The sequence below is a fragment of the Psammomys obesus genome, unplaced genomic scaffold (assembly GCF_907164565.1).
Source record: "Psammomys obesus unplaced genomic scaffold, mPsaObe1.curated_primary_1811, whole genome shotgun sequence".
In the NCBI taxonomy this organism is placed as follows: Eukaryota; Metazoa; Chordata; class Mammalia; order Rodentia; family Muridae; genus Psammomys; species Psammomys obesus.
Window position 1 is genome coordinate 14,277,438 of NW_026585689.1, and position 22,247 is coordinate 14,299,684.

Consider the following 22,247-nt stretch of genomic DNA (forward strand, 5'->3'; position numbering starts at 1 on the left):
TCTTCTTCTTCTTCTTCTTCTTCTTCTTCTTCTTCTTCTTCTTCTTCATTACAATTTATTCACTTTATATCCCAGCTGTAGCCCTCTCTCTCATCTTCTCCTAGTCCAATCCTCCCTCTCCTCCCCTATACCTCCCCTAGTCCACTGAAAGAGGAGGACCTCCTCCCCTATACTATCTGACTCTAGCCTACCAGGTATCATCAGGACTGTCTGCATCCTCTTTCTCTGTGCCCTAGTAAGGCCAAATTCATGCCAGTGACTGCTCCTGATCCCCTTACTAGGGAAAACATGGAGACTGAACTGCCCATGGGCTACATATGAGCAGAGGTTCTAGATCCTCTTTCCATGCATTTTCCTTGGTTGAACCATCAGTCTTTGAAGGACCTCCTGGGCCCAGACTTTTTCGCTCTGTTAGTATTGTGAAGCTCCTATTCTCTACAGGTCTTTCTATTTCCCCCTGCTTCCATACGATTCCCTGCACTCTGCCCAAAGTTTGGCTATGTATCTCATTATCTGCTTCAAAACCCTACTGGGTAGAGTCTTTCAGAGGCCCTCTGTGGAAGGCTCCTGTCCTGTACTCTGTCTTCTCCTACTTCTGATGCCCTTACATTAATGGTTGATACAGGATCTCCCAAGCCAGTGTGAGTAGTGCTACTATTGGACAGATAACCCTGAGTAGTATAAGAAATTAGGTTGAGCAACTATGAAGAACAAGTCAGTAAGCAGAGTTCATTGGTAGCTTCTAGTTCAGTCTCTGCCTTGAATTTCTGCTCTGAATTCCACCAGTGTTAGAATGTGACTTGAGCTTTATAAATGAAATAAACCTTTCCTTCCAAAAGTTGCTTTAAGTCATAGTCTTTAATCACTTTAATAGAAACCCTATATAAGATAAAGGATTTTCTTTCTTACAAATAATTGTCTAATGAAATGTTTACCTTGGGTGAATCTGAAAGGCAGGCATAGCTTGTTATAATTGTAGTCAAAGGGTGGTAGGCTATATTTTGACCTGACAACAGGTCAGGACTTGGTAGCATCACTCAATATACTAGTTTTGCAAGTTTGTAAGATGCAAGACTATGAATGTAATGGAGTCTGGCTTGAAGGTTTCAGAGTTTCTCTCATTCAAGCAAAGTTCAACAGAATCAAAGTCCCTGCAAGAAGGCTGTGCAAGGCATGGCAGTGCATAAAGCTATGATGACGTGTTCTAAGTTACAACAGAGATGCCAAAATGTGGATGTATCAGACCCATGACATGTTCATTGAAGAACATTAAAGGCACTGAGTTGATCTGGCATAAGAGAGAGAGACTATGAATGCTTCCAGCAGAGGAACTGGGAAAGCAGTACTAATAAAGCTATTTGGGGTCCAGATGATTTCATCATGAGCCCTAGATACTGAATATTGAGCTGCAGCTTTTGTTATTTCCTCTTCTGGTTAGGTATTAACATGCAACATCACATTCCTCCCTTCCAGAATGGAAGTGTTTGCTCAGGGGCATTCTATATTGGAACTTTATTTTTTCCCTTAAGAGTGCCCTATAACAAAACTGTTTTGAGTCTCAGAAGACTTAGAATTTTAAACGTTGCATATTTTTTTAAATCTATGGAGATTTTTATAAGTTGGACTGAATGAATTTTAGATTATGAGATGAACATGGATCTCTGGGACAATTAATGGAAAGTTAGGCCTAATAGAGTGCTAAGTGTTAAACTCAGAGGAAGTGGAGTTGTTAATACTAATGGTGACTTTAAAAGTGAATTGGTCTAGAATTGCTTAGGAGATAAGCATCTGGGCTTGGTAAAGTGACCCATTAGATTGGTTTAATTGAGATGGAAAACACCGCTCTAGTTGTGGGCGTGGTTCTGGACTGAACAAAATATAGAAAGCATGAATAGCTTTTATCTTTCTCTTCTCCTGTCTATGCATGGAATTTGACCAACTACATCAAGTTTCCATGACCTCTCTGCCATTTTGGACTGTGCTCATGGACTGTGAGCTGAAAATAACTTTAAGGTTTTTTTTTTTTTTTTTTTTTTTCAGCTGTTTCATCTGAGAGACATGTAAAGTATCTAAAATTGTACCTTACAAATTTGAGACTATATAAAATCAAGAGTGTGGGCTGGTGAGATAGCTCAATGGAAAAACCCTTGCTGATAAGCCTGGCAACTTGAGTTTCATCACTGTAGTTAACATGGTAGGAAAAAACAGATTCCTATAAATTAACCATGGCTATCTGCACAAGCACTGTGGTACATTTGCACATGCACACACACACACACACACACACACACAAGTTTACACACATACACACAAAGTAGATAAATGTAAAAAATTAATAAAGGTATTTTCAGCAAAATGCATATTAAGGTAATTTGTGATCATTTGTCCTACAAAGGGTTTAAAGTTCTTAAGAAATAAGAAAATTTATATGTCATAATCCTGTGGGATAAATAAAGAAAGAAAGATTAGAAAAAAAAAACTGATTGCATACAAGCTCAAATTGTGTTGTGGTTTGAATGGAAAGTATAAACAGGCTTATGAGTTTGAACACTTGGATCCTATTTTGGAAAATTGTAGACCTTTAGGAAGTGGAGCCTCATTGGAAGGAACTGGTCACTGGGGCAGAACTTGGGTATTTGCTGACTGGCCCTCTTTCTTTTTTTTTATTTTTTTTATCTTTTTTTTTTAATTTTATTTTTTTTCTTATCAGTTACATTTTATTAACTCTGTATCCCAGGTGTATCCCGTTCCCTCATTCCCTCCCAATCCCACCCTCCCTCCCTCATCTCCACCCTGCCCCTTTCCAAGTCCACTGATGGGGCGACCTCCACTCCTCCAGAGGTCTTGAGTTCAATTCTCAGCAACCACACTGTGGCTCACAGCCATCTACACTGCTCTCTTTGGACATGTGCATGCAGATAGAGCAGTCATCTACATAAAATAAAGAAAATCTGGCTCTCTCTCTATTTGCTGCTGCCTCCTGGCTGCTGACAAAATATGAGCCACTGCTCCATGCTTCGGCCACATGTCCTCCCTGCCCTTCTAGACTGCTTCTTCTTAAAATCATCAATCAAAATGCTGTCTTCCTTAAGTCCTTGTATTATACATTTGATTGCAGAAACAAGAAAATGAGTACAAACTGGTTATTTTAGGGTTCTGGAGGTGAGAAGTCCGAAGCAAGTCTGACAATGCTGAAGTCCAGCTCTTGGCAAGGCAGCATATGTTTGGAAGGCTATTGGGGACATTCCTTTTCTTTGCTTTGGCAGTTTCCACAAGTTTTGTGTATTCATACTCACAGCCTTTTACCACATGGAAGCCAGCAATGGCTGAGTGGCTCCGTGCTGTACAATCCTTCCATACCTTGGTGCTTTTTAGAATACATGAGGATTCCCAGACAATCTTTCTACCTTAAGGTCAGCATGCTAATAACCTTAATTTTATCTCCAATCTGTTTCTTATTTTACTTTCTGTTACTTTAGATCTTTATTTTATTAGAACACAAGTACAACAATGAATGTCCCAAACTAACAGATCTCTAGGACTCTTAATATGATTACTTTTTGACAGGTAGAATGGGGAAAATAAACTAAGTAACATAATTTTAAGAATGTTCTCTTCAAAATGTAACTAAAAAGAAAAATAAAATTAAAAAAAAGATTATCAGGAAATAAATACTTGTATGTTATTAAGTAAATATATACACATAATAAAAAAAGAATGTTCTCTTTCAACACATTATTTTTCTATTGGCGAAACAAAGTAATGATATAAAACCATATAGTAATTTGAGCTTGTATGCAAACAAACAAACCCCCAAACCAAAACCAAACCAACCAACCAACCAAAAGAAACCTCTGCAGGATATTTTACAGTCAAAATTTTTACAGTCAAATATTTTACAGCACAATATATACTGTACTGTTTAAAGTGACTATGTTTATAGAAAGTTGCTATATTTGTGATTTGTTGTAGAAAGTATTTAAAAATATACCAAATTAATGAATATTTAAGATTTATATTGTGATTAGAATATTAAATTATATGCATTCATATATCTCTATCTACCTGTTTACAGAGAGATTGAAAGCAATCTTCAACTCTTGTTTGAAATAAAACAATATACAAGGCAATACAAATAGAAATATTTGCTATGACAAAGAATTTATAAATGAAATGATTATATAAACAGGTAGTAAAAAATTTTCAAATGACCTTCCAATAAACAGGAAAATATCAGATTAAGCACCTTTCAAGGAAATTTCTGGAAAAAAAATTGAGGTGGAGCTGCTTATGAAATGTGTGGAGGAATACAGACATCAGAAGGTTAGTGAGGAGACAGGAACCAGCTCACCAAGATGGAGCTCTATGGAAACCCTGGACTCAGCTTCACCCAGCTGGCAACATAAGTGAGCTGCAATCAGAAGTACTTCTTAAAAATCTCTGTATGCTTCTGTATGACCAAAGGTACCAGTGGGTCCTTGCTGATCCTCTTCTCTGCTGGCAGATCACAAGGATACAGCATTCTTCAAGGCAGAGCATCTATGGCCTTTTCTGCTTAAGTGAATAACTTGATCCGATTCTCTGAAACCCACTAAGGGTTCTTGGTAGACACATAACATTTTTGAGAAAAGTCTTTCTCTCTTGAGAGGTCAGGCAGATTTGTAGCTTCCCAGATGATTCTCTGTTGGCTCACAATAGGGTGTGCTGTACTAATGAACAGATATTGGATTCCTTACTAGATCTTCTAGTTTAAACAGGGACCTGTATTTTTCCCCTATAAAGTGATCTAATCGAAAAAGAAATAAAAATTCCAAATATCAGAGAAAACACACACACACACACACACACACACACACACACACACTGAGACATCCCCTTGGGCAGGGCCATTTGTCAGCTATCTACCTCACATTGCTGTCCTGCTTTTTTCTTGCCCACAGGTTGGACATGGGGATATCTAAGCAATCATAGCTCCACTGGAGCTGGTATTTACTTTAATAGAACAAGCTCTTGAAAGCAGTGGCCAAAGGAATAAAGATGTGTTTCAAATTGTGTTCTTGCCATTCTCAAAAAAGAAGAAGAGAAGCTTGGATGTTAAACATGGTCTTCAAAGGCTCAGCTATCATATGGCACATTTTATTTTTCCAAAAAAAGTTTGCTTTCAGGATGTAATAAGTTGAATAACTGTCCTCCAGGCTTATGCTCTGGCTAACTGCAATCCATCAAGTTTTAGGGTTTTAGAGGGCTGTTCGCATAACATAATCTCCTGTTTACTTTGACTTTAAAACAAATGTAAATAAATGTTGGTGTGTGTTATATGTCACATGTGTTTGTGTACATATATACATTTATTTAAAATATGTAACGTACATTACATAGCAAATAATGCAGAATTAACTACTCACAACTCAAAGAATATAGCTACTGTGAGATTTGAGGTGACAATAATGGGTATCATACACCTTCATGAAAACATATCTAGAATCACTAGTACCCAGTATAGTATTTTTCAAATAGTTCATGTTCAGTGAAAGAATATATATGTGACTTTATAGTTCACTTAGATTTAAGAAAATACTCATTTTTGCTTACAGTTATTTGTTTAATATAACACTGCAATAATGAAACTAAAAACAGCATATGGTGGAAAGGTAATTCCAGATAAAGAAAAGAAGCAATTTGTACAATGTCGAGTGTTCAGATTTTCACTTATCACAGTATTTAGAGTTACTGCAATAGTAATCATAATATATTCTTTTTTGTTTGTTACATTCATTAAATATTTTATCCACATAATAATCTAAGGAAATAAATACTATTCATGCTTTCTTCCCTTTGTTTGTGTAGAGATTAAACCCTCATAAATATAAAATACCATATGAAGGTTAATGAAATGGCTCAACTAGCAAAGGTGCTTGTTGCCAAGAGTAGGAACTCAGTTTGATCCTTGGAATTCACATAGTGTAATGAGATAACAATAACTGTGTGATTTCTTTGTTGTTCACATGTCAGCCGTGATGCACACACATACATTCACACACACATATATACACCACACACCACATACACACACGTAACACATTAAAATGCAATAAAATGTCACCGAAACACTAAAATTAATGCAACATACAGTTGTACAATTAATCTATTCATTCACTAAAATGAACACAGCTATTTGAAGTGTTAAATAATACAACTGAACACATAGTGGACATTTAGAACACCACTGCATATGTCGTCAAGTTTCTCAGGAGAAAACTGATTTAAAGAGCTTGGAAAGTAATGAAATTTAATATTCACCCCTTGAAGAAAAAAGTCATTATTAAAGTTCTGATTTTCAGATTTCAAGCATATATACATAGATATGTATGCATATATATATTTATATTAGAAGACTACAGTGCATTATAAAATGATTCAAAATGAAAACCAAGGTCTTGGAATTTGGAAAGTTATTATTCAAAATCTAGTGTCACAATATAAAAAAAAAAACAATCTACTAGTAGATGTTCTATTGTCTCTTATAAAACATTCAATTTTTGACTATGTGGTAAGAAATGATACTAAAAACCTGTGATATCTGATTTACAAACAATGTGGTTATTTACCAATTTTAATTATAATTTATAACTAGAAATATTTTATTAGCAGCATTAGGTACAGAGCAAACCTGTAATTGTTATTTAGATATGGTAACACTGTTTTCTTCTAACTGTCTTGGCTAATTTGGAGTCAGTTTGACTGACAGGGATCAGAAACACTTAGAAAACTGAAAAAAAAAAAAGATTCTTCCTGTGAACATGAGGAAGTTTCTGGGAGAGATTGATATTTGAATGATTGATATTGAAAAGAGTGATGCTTCTTTAGGAAAGTGACCCCCGCCCCCCAACACCAAGCACAAAACTGGAAGGATGAATTTACTTCCTAGATGAGCTTGGATGGTTGTCTTTCTTTCCCAGTCTTCAGTCACTGTGCTTCATGGCCTTCGGATCTTTTGTCCTGAAAGCTTAAACTGGCGAGTACTTTCTCACATTTTGTATTTAGACATTAGATTTGATAGTGAAACAGTTGTCTCTCCCGATCTTCAGAATTTTCAGAACCGAATTCCACTGCTGCCTTTCTTACAGATTATATTGTAGATTATTTAGGAAACTTTACTACAATACCATTTGTAATTTCAATGACAATTATTCATTAGTATTCATTATTCATTAGTATAATGATTCATTAGTATTTAATGAAAATATTACTATAAAATTACAGATATATAAATAACAAGATATGCAGTTCAAATGTATGTGAATTCTAAAAATTTCAGTATTAATAATAAACCTAACTTTATAAACTCAATAATAATATTTATTAATGAACATTATCCATATAAAATGATGAATATAAAATTATAGTATCCACAAATGTATTTTTCAGAAATTTTTAATAATAATTTTATTAGAATAAGATAAAAACTTTAACTATTAAACCATAAATTGATTAGAAAACAAATGACAGAAGTAAATAGCCAGTTTAAAAAAATGACTCCATTCTGCATGATTATTTTTGTTTCAGAAGAAGTTGTTTAATAAATAACATTCGATATAAAATATGTGCTTCACTGAAAGATTCTAAAAGTGTAAATACATTGCAAGGGAAATTTTTCCCATCAGATTCTTTTTTAAGGTTATAATGAAGGAAGAAATGTGAAACAATATCAGTAAAGAACTGATGAATGAGAACATTTGTAGGATAAAAAGAAAAGTAATTACACTGCTGAAAACATTTAGCTGTATCCACTACTGAACGTTTTTAAAATTTTATTTATTTATTTTTGTTTATTGTTCATGTATTTATTACAATCTGTTCACTCTGTGTACCTTATTTGGAAAGATCATGATTGAGTAAAAACCTTCACAAACCACCATTTTAGTTTAGCTTAATATAAAACAAGAAATAGAATTGTACTGGGATGTAGACACTGTATAAACCAAATTGAAGAATATAAAAACTCAATAATAGCCACAGCTAAAATATAAATACCTAGGAAATAATATATTTTTATAGATTATACATCTGTATAAGCCTTTCAAAGAACATTTCAAGCTTACATAAAGGTGTTCTTGATCTTGAGCTATCACCTTATCAAGTTCCCAAACACTTCTGTGGCAACTAATATTTTCTATTGAAAGGCATATTGCTGGAATCTGTTCACGCTAATTTTGATATATTTTGTCTACACACAAACACTTTAAGATTACCATATTTAACCTGAATACAGAAAAAAAATCATAGAATTACAATTAAATTTATTTTTTTTTAATTTTTTTATTTTTATTTTATTTTTCTTTTTAGTTACATTTTGTTAACTCTGTGTCCCAGCTGTATCCCGCTCCCTCATTCCCTCCCCAACCCCACACTCCCTCCCTGGTCTCCTCCCTGCCCCTTTCCAAGTCCCCTGATAGGGGAGGACCTCCTCCCCTTTCATCTGACCCTGTTTTATCAGGTATCTTCAGGGCTGGCTGCAAAGTCCTCCTCTGTGGCCTAACAGACTGCTCCTCCCCTGGGGTGGGGGTCAAACAGCCTGCCCTTGAGATCCTATTAGAAATAGTCCGTGTTCCCCTTACTTTGGAAAACTACTTGGTTACTGAGCTACCACAGGCCACATCCGAGCAGAAGTTCTAGGTTATATCCATAGATGGTCCTTGGTTGAGTGTCAGTCTCAGAAAAGACCCTGTGCCCAGATATATTTGGTCCTTGTGGAGCTCCTATCCTTTCCATATCATACTAACTTCCCTTCTTTCATATGATTCCCTGCACTCTGCGAGGGTTTGGTTATGAGTCTTAGTGTCTGGTTTGAAACACTGCTAGGTAGAGTCTTTCAGATGCCTTTTGTGATAGACTCCTGTCATAAGTTCAATGCACATCCCATTTGTCTTTCTAAATGAGGATTAATCACCTTCGCCTGTGTCCACTTTCTTGATTATCTTCTTTAGGTGTGTGGATTTCATTATGTTTATCATGTCTTGTAGGTCTATATAAGCGAGTATATACCAAGTTTGTCTTTCTCCTTCTGGGATACTTCACTCAGAATGATCTTTTCTAGATCCCACCACTTGCCTGCAAATTTCATGATTTCTTCCTTTTTGATTGCTGAGTAGTATTCCATTGTGTAAAAATACCACAGTTTCTGTATCCATTCCTCCGTTGATGGACATCTGGGTTGTTTCCAAGTTCTGGCTATTACAAATAAAGCTGCTATGAACATGGTTGAACAAATGTCCTTGTTGTGTACTTGAGCAAATTTTGGGTATATACCTAGGAGTGGTATAGCTGGGTCTTGAGGTAGCACTACTCCTAGTTGTCTGAGAAAGCGCCAGATTGACTTCCAGAGTGGTTGAACCAGTTTACATTCCCACCAGCAATGGAGGAGGGTTCCCTTTTCTCCACAACCTCTCCAGCATGTGCTATCACTTGAGTTTTTCATCTTGGCCATTCTGATGGGTGTAAGGTGATATCTCAGGGTCGTTTTGATTTGCATTTCCCTAATGGCTAATGAGGTTGAGCATTTCTTTAAGTGTTTCTCTGCCATTCGACGTTCCTCTTTCGAGAATTCTCTGTTTAGCTCTGTTCCCCATTTTTTAAGTAGATTACTTGGTTTGTTGCTTTTCTGCTTCTTTAGTTCTTTATATATACTTGATATTAGCCCTCTGTCAGATAAAGGGTTGGTGAAGATTCTTTCCCAATCTGTAGGCTGTCTATTTGTTTTGATGACAGTGTCTTTTGCTTGAAAAAAAGATTCTCAGCTTCATATGGAGAAACAAAAAACCCAGAATCTCCAAAACGATCCTGTACAACAACAGATCATCTGAAGGTATCTCCATTCCCGATCTCAAGCTGTACTACAGGGCAACAGTAATAAAAACTGCATGGTATTGGCATAGAAACAGAAAGGAGGATCAATGGAATCGCATAGAAGACCCAGAAATAAACCCACACACCTATGAATTCTCAATATTTGACAAAGAAGCCAAATCCATTCAATGGAAAAAAGACAGCATCTTCAACAAATGGTGCTGGACCAACTGGATGTCTACATGCAGAAAAATGAAAATAGATCCATATTTATCACCCTGCACAAAACTAAAGTCCAAGTGGATCAAGGACCTCAACATAAAACCAGATACTCTAAATCAGCTGGAAAAAAAAGTGGGAAACAGCCTAGAATTCATTGGCACAGGAGACAACTTCCTGAACAGAACACCAACAGCACAGGCTCTAAGAGCAACAATCAATAAATGGGACCTCATGAAACTGAAAAGCTTCTGTAAAGCAAATTAAATTTATTTTAAAGAAAATATGTATTGAAATTTCCAGTACCATGCTTAAAATGGAATATTAAAGAACAACAATTTAAAAGAAAACAAGAGTACTTATACAGTGTTCCCATTCATTACCAATTCAATTAAAATTTAATCTTTTCTATGTGACTTACATGAGATGCAAACATTTATACAAGTCTGTGATTCCATTAACTTTCTTTGAAGAGCCTACAAACCCAAGATGGATGGTAACTTGAAATCTTTAACGGTATTTAAACTTACCCCATTTAATGGATATGTTTTCCATCCTAGCTCTCCCATCACTGTAGTTGTATCAAGCAACACAACTAGAATTAAATAGATAAAACTCACATGAGTCTCTCAACCAATACAAAAAAATATATCAACATTAGTTACATCCTTAATATCAAATGTCTCTACTATTCCTTCATCACACTAGATTTAAGATCAGTGTTCCTTTGAATTGCTTATATTTCCTATTATAATACTTAACAAGAAAAAACATAAAATGGTTATGAATTAATGTAAAATTACTGCACATGCATCTGGTTTAATAACACTAAATGACACTGATAGTCAAATAACTATTACAAGGCACAACAGTTTTTTTTTTTTTGATACAACAGATTTTTCAACTTAATGAAGTAATTCAGTGTTTTTTCTCTAACATTCACGCATAGTCTATTAGACAAAAATTGTATGAACACAGGCCACTGTGCCTTGTTGTTGATATTAAATTCTTATGTAAACATCATCAAAAAATGAAGGTGATTTATTATGAATAAAGCATAGCTTTCAAAGCATAAAATAACTAAGTATTTGCTGCTATACTAACTTATATTTTAAAAAGTTAAAATAAATTTACTTTTTTTCATATATTCATTGTATATCCCAATGGTTGGCCCCCTCCCTCAGCTCCTCCCAGTCCCAACCTCCCTCCCTATTCTACCCTTGCCCCTTCCCCTAGTACACTCAAAGGGGGTGTTCTCCTCCCTTGCCATTTGCCCATAGGTTATCAAATCTCTTCAGAAGCTACTTCTTTTGTGGCCTGGTAAGGCTGAATTGCCAGGAGGAAATGATCAGAGTTCATGACAGAGGCAGTCCTTGCTCCCCTTACCGTGGAACCCACATGGAGACTGAGCTGCCAATGGGCCACATCTGAGCAGGAGGTCTAGGTCCGCTCCCTGAATGGTCTTTGGTTGGCACATCTGTCTCTGCAGGTCACCCTCGGCTCAGGACTTTTGGTTTTATTGGTCTCCTTGTGGGGCTCCTTTCCCCTCAGTATCCTGTTATCACCACCCTCCTACCCCCAAACACTTCTCCCATAAGACTCCCTGCACTCTACCTAAAGTTTGGCTCAGAGTCTCAGCAACTGCTTCCATGCCCTGTTGGATGGAGCCTTTTAGAGGCTTCCAAATGCTCCCTCTCTTCCACTGCTACTGGTGTCTATCCTGTTTGCCATTTTAAATGAGATTTAAGCATCCTCCATAGGGTCCTCCTTATAGGAGACAACAGAACACTAACAGGTCAGGCTCTAAGAACAACAATCAATAAATGGGACCTCATGAAACTGAAAGCTTCTGTAAAGCAAAGGACACTGTCAACAGAAAAAACAAACAAACAAACAAACAAACAAAACCCGACAGCCTACAAACTGGGAAAGGATTTCCAGTAATCCTATATCCACTAGAGGTCTAATATCCAGAATACATAAAGAATTCAAGACATTAGACCACAACAAAACAAATAATCAGATTAAAAAATGAGGTACAAAGCTAAACAGAGAATTCTCAACAAAGGAATATTGAATTGTGGAGAAACCCTTAAGGAAATGGTCAACATCCTTAATCATCATGGCAGTGCAAATCAAAACGACTCAGAGATTCCATCTTACACCCATCAGAATGGCTAAGATAAAAAAAAGTATACTAACTTTTAACCAAAGGAAAAAACCCACAAAACTTAACATTATGAATCTGACTCTGTAGGCCCTCGTGTAGAGCCCTTGACCTCTGCTGCTCACTCAAGTCATTCCCCCAACTCTTCCATAAGACTCCCTGGGCAATGTCTCATGTTTGGCTGTGGGTCTCTGCATCTGTTTCCATCAGCTGCTGAGTGAAGCCTTTCACAGGAGTTATGCTAGGCTCCTGTTTACAAGCACAGCAGAATAACACTGATAGTCAGGAATTGGTTCTCTTCCATGGGCTAGGTCTCAAGTAGAGGAAGTCTTTGATTGGCCATTCCTTCAAACTTTGCCCCTTGCACATCTTGTCAGCAGGACAAATTTTGGGTCAAAAACTTTTGTGGATGGGATGCTATCCTTCTCCCTCTACTAGAAGTCCTGCTGACTGTGGGGAGTAGCCACTTCAGGCTCCATATCCCCCACTGCTAGGAGTCTCAACTAGGGTGACTCCTGTCCAACTTCCTGAGGCCACTACTATCCCAGGTCTCTGGCAAATCCTAGAGATTGCCCCATATCCAATTCCTGTTTTGTCACCTAGGCTTCTCTCTCTCTCTCCCTCCCCCCCTTCCTGTACTCCTTTCCCACCCTCTACTCTTGCTCTCTTGCTTTCCCTTCTACCTAAACACTACCCCTGCTCCCTCCCCAACCCCTCTTCTACCAAGGTCCTTCCCTTCATCCACCTCCAATGCCTATTTTACTTTGCCTTCTGAGTGAGATTCATAGAGCCTCTCTTCATTCTGCACTTCTTGTTATGTAGATTCTTTGGCTTTGTGGATTGTAGCATGGCTAACCTGTACTTTATAGGTAATACCCACATATAAGAGACTACATACCATGCATGTCTTTCTGGGTATGGGTTACCTCACTTAGGATGATCTTTTCTTTCTTCTTTTAATTAAATTTTTATTTTTGATATTAATTACAGTTTTTTCACTTTGCATTCCAGCTGTATCCCCCTCCTTCATTCCCTCCCAATCCCACCCTTTGTCCCTCATCGCTTCCTATGCTCTCTCCAAGTCTACTGATAGGGGAGGTCCTCCTCCCCTTCCATTTGAGTCTAGTTTACTGGGTCTCATCAGGACTGGCTGCAATGTCTTCCTCTGTAGCTTGGCAAGGTTGCTCCTCCCTAAGGGGGAGGTGATCAAAGAGCAAGCCACTAAGTTCATGTCAGAGACAGTTCCTGTTCCCCTTACTAGGACACCCATTTGGATACTGAGCTGCCATGGGCTACCCTTGAGCAGGGGTTCTAGGTTATGTTCATGAATGGTCCTTGGTTGGAATATCAGTCTCAGAAGAGACCCTGTGCCTAGATTTTTTGGTTCTGTTGCTCTCCTTGTGGAGGTCCTCTCCTCTCCAGGTCTTACTATCTCCCCCTTCTTTCCTAAGATTCCCTCAACTCTGCCCAAAGTTTGGTTTTGATTTTCAGTATTTGCTTTGATACACTGCTGGGTAGAGTCTTTCAGAGTCCCTCTGTGGTAAGCTCCTGTCCTGTTTCCTGTTGTATCTTTCTTCCAATATCCATCCCCTTTGTCTTTCTCTTTCTGAGTAAGGATTGATTACCTTACCCAGGGTCCTCCTTGCTTAGCTTCTTTAGGTGTACAGATTTTGTAGGTTTAGCCTATATTATATGTGTAGTATCCACTTATAAGTGAGTATAAACCGTGTGTTTCTTTCTGCTTCTGGAATACTTCACTCAGTTTGATCTTTCCTATATCCCAACATTTGCCTGCATATTTCATGATTTCTTTGTATTTAATGGCTAAGTAGTATTCCCTTGTGTAAATGTACCACAATTTCTGTATCCATTCCTCCGTTGAGTGACATCTGGGTTGTTTCCAGGTTCTGGCGATTACGAATAAAGCTGCTACAAACATGGTTGAGCAAATGTCCTTATTGTATACTTGAGCATAATTTGGATATATGCCTAGGAGTGGTATAGCTGGATCTTGAAGTAGTGCTATTCCTAATTGCCTGAGAAAGTACCAGATTAATTTCCAAAGTTGTTGTGCAAGTTTACATTCCCACTAGCAATGGAGGAGGGTTCCCCTTTCTCCACATCCTCTCCAGCATGTGTTCTCACTAAAGATTTTGATCCTAGCTATTCTGATTGGTATAAAGTAATATCCCAAGGTCGTTTTGATTTGCATTTCCCTGATGACTATGCACACTGAGCATCTCTTTAAGTGTTTCTCTGCCATTCATCATTCCTCTACAGAGAATTCTCTGTTTAGTTCTTTACTCCATTTTTTAATTGGATTACTTGATTTCTTGCTGTTTAACTTCTCGGGTTCTTTATATATTCTGGATATTAGCCCCCTGTCTGATTTAGGGTTGGTGAAGAGCCTTTCCCAGTCTGTAGGCTATTGTTTTGTTCTGTCAACAGTGTCCTTTGCTTTACAGAAGCTTTTCAGTTTCATGAGGTCCCATTTATTGATTGTTGATCTTAGAGCCTATGTTTTTGATGTTCTGTTCAGGAAGTTGTCTCCTATGCCAATGAGGTCAAGGGTCTTCCTCACTTTTACTTCTAACCTATTTAGTGTGTCTGGTTTTATGTTGAGGTATTAGATCTACTTGGACTTTAGTTTTGTTCAGGGTGAGAAATATGTATCTATTTTCATTTTTCTGCATGTAGACCAGTTAGACCAGCACCATTTGTTGAAGATGCTATCTTTTTTCCATTAAATGGTTTTGGCTTCTTTCTCAAAAATCAAGTACCCGTAGGTGTGTGGATTTATTTATGGGTCTTCTATTTGGTTCCATTGAGTCACCATTCTGTTTCTATGCAAATGCCAGGCAGTTTTTATTACTATTAATCTGTAGTGCATCTTGAGATCACAAATGGAGATACCTCCAGAAGATCTGTTGTTTTACAGGATTGTTTTCCCAATTCAGGGTTTTTTTTCTTTTCCATATGAAGTTGGGAATTGTTCTATCAAGGTCTGTAAAAAATTGTATTGGTATTTTGATGGAAATTGCATTGAATCTGCAGATTGCATTTGGCAGAATAGCCATTTTCACTATGTTAATCCTACAGATCCATAAGCATGAGAGATCTTTCCATCTTCTGATATCTTCTTCAATTTCTTTCTTCAGAGACTTGGAGTTTTTTTTTTTTTTTTTTTGAACAGGTTATTCACTTGCTTGGTTAGAGTCACACCAAAGTACTTAATGTAATTAGTGGCTATTGTGAAGAGTTTTGTTTCCCTAAGTTCTTTCTCTGCCCTTTTGTCTTTGGTATACAGGAGGGCTTTTTTTTTTTTTTTTTTTTTTTTTGAGTTAATTTTGTATCCAGCTACTTTGCTGAAAGTGTTAATCAGCTGAAGATGTTCTCTGGTTGAATTTTAGGGGTTGCTCATGTATACTATCATAATCATTTGCAAATAGTGATACTTTGACTTCTTCCTTTCCAGTTTGTATCTCCGTTAGTTATCTTATTGCTGTAGCTAGCACTTCAAGTATTATATTGAAAAGATATGGAGGGTGGGCAGCCTTGCCTTATCCCTGATTTCAGTGGGATTGATTAAAGTTTCTCTCCATTTAGTTTGATGTCGGCTATAGGTTTGCTTTATATTGTCTTTACTATGTTTATGTTTGTGCCTTGTATCCTTGATCTCTCCAAGACTTTAAACATGAATGGGTGATGGATTTTTTTCAAATGCTTTACGGCATCTAAGGAGATGATAATGTGGTTTTTCTCCTTCAGTTTGTTTTTTGGTGGATTACTTTGATGGATTTCCGTATATTGAACCACCTCTGCATGCCTTGGTAATAGTGGATGATATCTTTTGTGTGTTCTTGAATTCGGTGTGCAAGTATTTTATTGAGTATTTTTGCATCAATGTTCGTAAGAGATATAGGTCTGAAGTTCTCTTTTTTTGTTGGGTCTTTGTGAGGTTTCTTTAAGTATCAAGGTGACTGTGGCTTCAGAGAATGGTTTGGTAATGTTCCTTCTGTTTCTATTTTGTGGAATAGATTGAAGAGAATTGGATTTAGCTCTTCTTTGAAGATCCAGTAGAATTCTGTGCTGAAACCATTTGGGCCTGGGCTTTGTTTTGGAAGGAAGACCTTTGATGACTGTTTCTATCTTTTCTATTTCAATAATTTCCTGCAACTTGTATGATGTCTTTGTCTTTAAAAGATGAGTAGTATTCCATTGTGTAAATGCACCACATTTTCTTTATCTATTCTTAAGTTGAGGGACATCTAGGTCATTTTCAGTTTCTGACTATTACAAATAAAGCTGTTCTGAACATAGTTGAACAAGTGTCCTTATGGTATGGTGGAGTATCTTTTGGGTATATGCCCACGAGTGTTATAGCTGTGTCTTGAGGTAGATCTATTCCCAATTTTACGAGAAACCTCCAGATTTATTTCTACAGTGGTTGTACAAATTTGCACTCCCACCAGCAATAGAAAAAAATTTCCCCTTTCTCCACAATCTCACAATCATGTGCTGTCACTTCAGTTTTTAATCATAGCCATCCCAAATGGCTGTAAGATAGAATTTCTAGGTTGTTTGATTTGCATATCCCTGATGACTAAGGACACTGAACATTTTTCAAGAGTTTCTCTGCCATTCTAGATTCCTTTGTTGAGAATTCTTTGTTTAGGTCTGCACCCCCTTTTTAATTGTCTTTTTTATGACTAATAACTAACTCTTCTACTATATGTAATTTCTACTTGATAGACATATGGACTTTTTACAGTTGAAGATATTATAATTAAACACATTTTAATTTTCACGTAATCTCTTTTTAGCTAAAATAATTACAATTGCTGGTTATAAACAAAATTGTACATTTTCAGTGGTCAAGCCTATTGATTTTTGGTTGTTTCATATGCTAAGTTTTGACATTTCCCTGCCTCTCTAAGTCATACTGACAGTGTGTTGTTGTATTCCCTTTTCATTTTGAAGTGCATTCCCAATAACAATGAACAAATACCCTTTTCATCACTTGAGAATTATACTCTTGTAGAAAAACATTCGTTTATTGATAGCACTTTGTATTTTTTTTCCTCATAGTTTTGATTTTAATTTTGAGACACTGTTGGTATAAGTTGCCCAACCTGGCTTTGAGCTGACTGTATAAGACAGAAGGACATTATTAAACTTTCCTCTCTTCTCTTTCAGCATCCCAAGTATTTGGCCTAACCTTCTGAGTTCAAGCTTATCATCTTTTATTTGTTTGCTGGTTCATTTATTTATTTAGCCATTTGTTCATTCTTTCACTTTTCTGTCAGACCTACTGCTGGTTTATTATAGCACTAATGTTATAGATTAAAGAAGATATCATAGTCTACTAGGGAACAACCAAATGATTAACAAATCAGTTTGCATAGGTTACTATTGGCTAATCTGATCATACACAAGGGTAAATGAAATACTCCAGGTGTGATAAATCTTTGCTTTGTAATAACATACTTAGGGAGCACCTTTGCAGAACAGTAGAAATGCATATTGTTTAAAAGTGGTGCATGCACTGAATACAAAAAAAAACTTGCACTGTGCATTTTCTGTATGAACTATTTCTGCTAAACAAAATAGCTTCTGAAAGGAAACTTCTCTTGTTGAAATATTCTAGTTAATAAATTGAGAAGGAATGGCCAAATTAGGATGCACTACTTGCTATTGCTAATGAATTAATATATTTAGCTAATGGTTTTCCATGGCTGCTAACATCAGAAAAAGTAATAAAATGGGACATAAAAGGCTAGAGCTTCTAAAACACTTTATAGTTTAATTTACTCTATCTCAGTATACAAGTCTAACAAACTTGGAAGCAACAACAACCAAAAGTTTGTATGTGCAGTAAAGAACACACACGTGCACACACTCATACACGCATACACATGAAGTCTTGCTTCATTCAATACAAGGTATCTCACAATTATAAATAAAAATAACCTGATAGTAGGACAGTTAATAATTGAATCTTGTTATTAAATAAAAGTTATTTTATTTTGCTGATATATTAAGGAATTAAGGAATATGTAACTCCAGTGTCTACATTAGGTCACCAATGATTATATCACTTATGTAGAACATTTATGCTTTGAAAATATTTTGTTTTTTTTTCCTAATAGGTGGCAGGATTAGCAACTAATTCACATCAACTGAAGTAATGATTTGATAATTGGTTCTTCCAGTAATTTCTGAAATATATTAAGTACCAATAAATGAAAGGAGTATCTGCATTCTCATGTCTACTATAATAATCTTTATAGTTCCCAAGAAATGGAAACAACTGGCTAGAACAAAGAAAATATTATACATAGAGAGAGAAATACTATGTAGGAATAAAAATCTTACATCACATGAAAGATTATTATTATGGATAAAATAAACAATATTTAGCAACAATTTATGTACAGCACGATATCTTTAATCTTTGGTATCCTAGACTATTGATTTATCAGAAGTTGAGAGTATAACAGTCATTATGATGGACTGAAGCATTGTGGACAGGAAGAAATGACAAAAGTCTCATCAACTTATACTAAGATCTCACATGCTGCCTGGCAGCAGAAAAACTGCCAATGGCAATTGTAGCATTCATTTAAAAATACTACAAGAACAATTCATGAGAATATTCATTATAGAGAACTGACAAATGCTTTTCTGTCAGTTGTATAGCTGGCAGAGATTTTTTATCCCATCCTGTAGACTGCTTCTTAAGTGAGCTATGAAATTGAACAGAGATTTCTCAAGTATAAATGTCTAAGAAATATCTTAAAATGCGTTCCCATCCCTACCACAGAAATGAAATTTAAAAGCATTGAGATTTTATATTACTCTAGTAACAATAACTAATATTAAGAAAGCAAAAGAACAAATACTGGCAGGATGTGAGTGATGAGAAAGCATCTTGCACTGCTGCTGGGAGTGAAAACTGGTGCAGCCACTATGGAAATCGGTGAGGCAATTCCTCAAATAAGAAATAGATCAACCATACGCAATACCGCTTCTAGGCATATACCCAAAAGGACTCTATTTGCTACTACAGAAACACATGCTCATCCATGTTCATAGCTGCTCTATTCATAATATGTAGGACATGGAAACTGCCCAGATGTCAATCACCTGATGAATGGATAATGAACACATGGTACCTATATATAATGGCATCTTATTCAGATGTAAAGAAATCAAATTTACCGGCAAATGGATGGAGCTGGAAATAATCATTCTAAGTAAGGTAACCTAGTCCCACAAAGACAAATATCACATGTTCTCAATCACAGTGGATCTTTCTGTCAAATTTTTAGAATTATGTTTTAATTTGGAAACTAGAAAGGAGCCATCCATAGATGGGGAGAGGAAAGAAAATAGCAATAAGCTGATTATATGAAATAGAAAAATAACGAATAATGGGAAGTGGGTTAAATTGTGTAAGGGATGGAAGTGCAGGACAGAGAAAATGGGGGTGGGGAGGAAAAACATACAAGGAAATGTTATATAGAAATATATTATTTTACTATATAAAAGTTGTTTTTTTTTCATTTTCATATTAAAGGACTTAATTGGAGCTAACCAACACAGGTATCTGTAGCATGCCAAATAAAAGTCTTGTGTTAGAGGTGGGCTACCTCTCTTGAAGTTGTTTTAACGGGGTGCCCAGGAAGCCACCAAAATCATGTAGGTCATTTCTGCTGTTCTTGGATACACTCCAAAACTTGATTATCCCAAGCTGTTACAGAAGACACCACACACTTTAGTCACAGCATATGGAGTGATCAGGTTAATTCTAACGAGGACACCTTCTCACATGCTGATTATTTTCATAGAACTGGAAAGTGATTATAGACTGCTCTGGTGAAAAAAAAAGTATAATATCTGCAATAATGACTTGTATGCCAAGGCATATCATCTCCAGGTGCAACGGCAGGATAAATGTTATAGTGTAACCAACCATGTTGTGAATGGAATCAATCTCTGCTTTACAGAAAGGAATTTATGACTGGTACTGTTAATTTTGCCAAGAACCCACTTTTGGGATGTTCCCAGGCCCTAGGGGTAAATCGAGTACTATATGGGTGCAATATCAATCTGTGCGCTATGTTTGTATCTCTGCAACCATCGACTACTGAAACTCTCAGACTTCATCAAAGAAGTTTTTTGGTGTATTGAATGGTGGCTTCTCATAACTGATCACATTCCAGAGAACATGTGAGTGGAGTAGTTAGCCACGACCGAGACACTGTCATCAAATCTCCTTACACGAGAGTCTCAGGGATCATAGAGGAAGAGGAGACAGAAACATTGTAAGAGGCACACATCAGGAAGGAAGCTTAACAGTGTCTTCCAGACATGACGTACTAGCTGCACTCTTGAGGGCATAGCAACTGTGGATGCACAAAACCTGCACAAGATGAAGCCAATTAAATTCTTATATGAAGATAGGAGGGGCTTATGTGTTCCAGCAATAACTGGGAATCTTTTGACAGTCAATGGCTTTTTGGTGAAGAAGATTGAGTTTAGGGTTTTGCTTTTTTTTTTTCATATTTTTTAAGGGTGGTCTTCAGTAAGTTAACCATGCTCCAATGAATAAACTCAAAACTAAGGGTATAGGTCAACAAAAATTGGATTGCATGAATTTTAATAAAAGAAAGAATATGAAGTTGAGATATTGTGGGGGTGTGGTCGATGGATCTTGGAGGATCCAAGATTGACCTTGATTAGAAGGTAAATATATTTAATATACATTGTATGAAACTTTGAAGTAATTAATAATATTGTAATAGATTAATAATACTATTTTTCTTGTCACATATGAATTTATTTTAAGTCACTAATGCTTATACAGTGTGTTCAGTATTTTTAATTTTTTATTATCCTATTTTTTAATTTACATCTTTCTTGAGGTATAATTGAAATACAAATACTTGGAATATTTAATATATATGTAATTTGATAAGTTTGAACATGTACCTACCCACATACTTATCAATTTAATAAAAATTATAAACATATTCACAACCTTCAATGATTTTCTTCTGCTGCTTTCTGCTTCCTTCTGTCATTTGCCTTCGATTGTCTTCTAATACTTCTAAGTTGCAAATACAATATTCATTAGAACAAGCATTATGTTATGTACTAAATTCCTGAAATTTATTGAGCTAGAATATCTGAAACTTTATATTGATCAAACAGTAACTTGCTATATCTATCCTCAGGCCCACCCAACCTCTCTCTCACTAGAAGTCTACATAAAGTAACATAGAGTTTGTTTGATTTTCAATTTATTTATTTATTTATTTATTTATTTATTTATTTATTTATTTATTTATTTATCTATCTATTTATTTTTATTAATTACAGTTTATTCACTTTGTATCCCTCCCATAAGCCCCTCTCGGTCCCACCCTCCCTCCCCCTTCTTTGCGCATGCCCCTCCCCAAGTCCACTGATAGGAGAGGTCCTCTTCTCTTTCCTTCTGATCTTAGTTTATCAGATCACATCAGGAATGGCTGCATTGTCATCTTCTGTGGCCTGGTAGGGCTGATTCCCTCTCAGGGGTTGGTGATCAAAGAACAGGCTAATCAGATTATGTCAGAGGCAGTCCCTCTTCCCTTTACTATGTAACCCACTTGGACACTACACTGCCATGGACTACATCTGTGCAAGGGTTCTAGGTTATCTCCATGCATGGTACTTGGTTGGAATATGAGTCTCTGGGAAGACCCCTGTGTTCAAATTTTCTAGAGCTTGTTTTTAACAGCTGGCCCACCATACTCTGAATAGGGTTTGTGAAGTCTATCCATGTTGTGACAATTAAGGAGACATACTTGTTCCTTAAGGCAGAATAAAACTCAATGGCATACAGCCATCATGATTTCTTTATTCAATTGTTTTCTTTATAATAGTTGTCTGTATGTCTTTTCCATTTTGTTCAATTTCCTTATAAATAAGAAAGTACAGATTTCAAAATCCTGATTTATATTCTCTTAAT

General features: G+C 36.3%; 1 protein-coding gene across 2 annotated transcripts in view; it reads right to left on the reverse strand.

Moving 5' to 3' along the window:
* Epha6 (EPH receptor A6) overlaps positions 1-22,247 on the reverse strand; it is a 979,971-nt gene that overhangs the window by 891,741 nt on the left and 65,983 nt on the right. For both annotated transcript variants that reach the window (XM_055594395.1, XM_055594413.1), the window contains exon 2: positions 10,596-10,660. In XM_055594395.1, the coding sequence (XP_055450370.1) occupies positions 10,596-10,660 (65 nt within the window). The remainder of the gene's footprint in view (positions 1-10,595; positions 10,661-22,247) is intronic.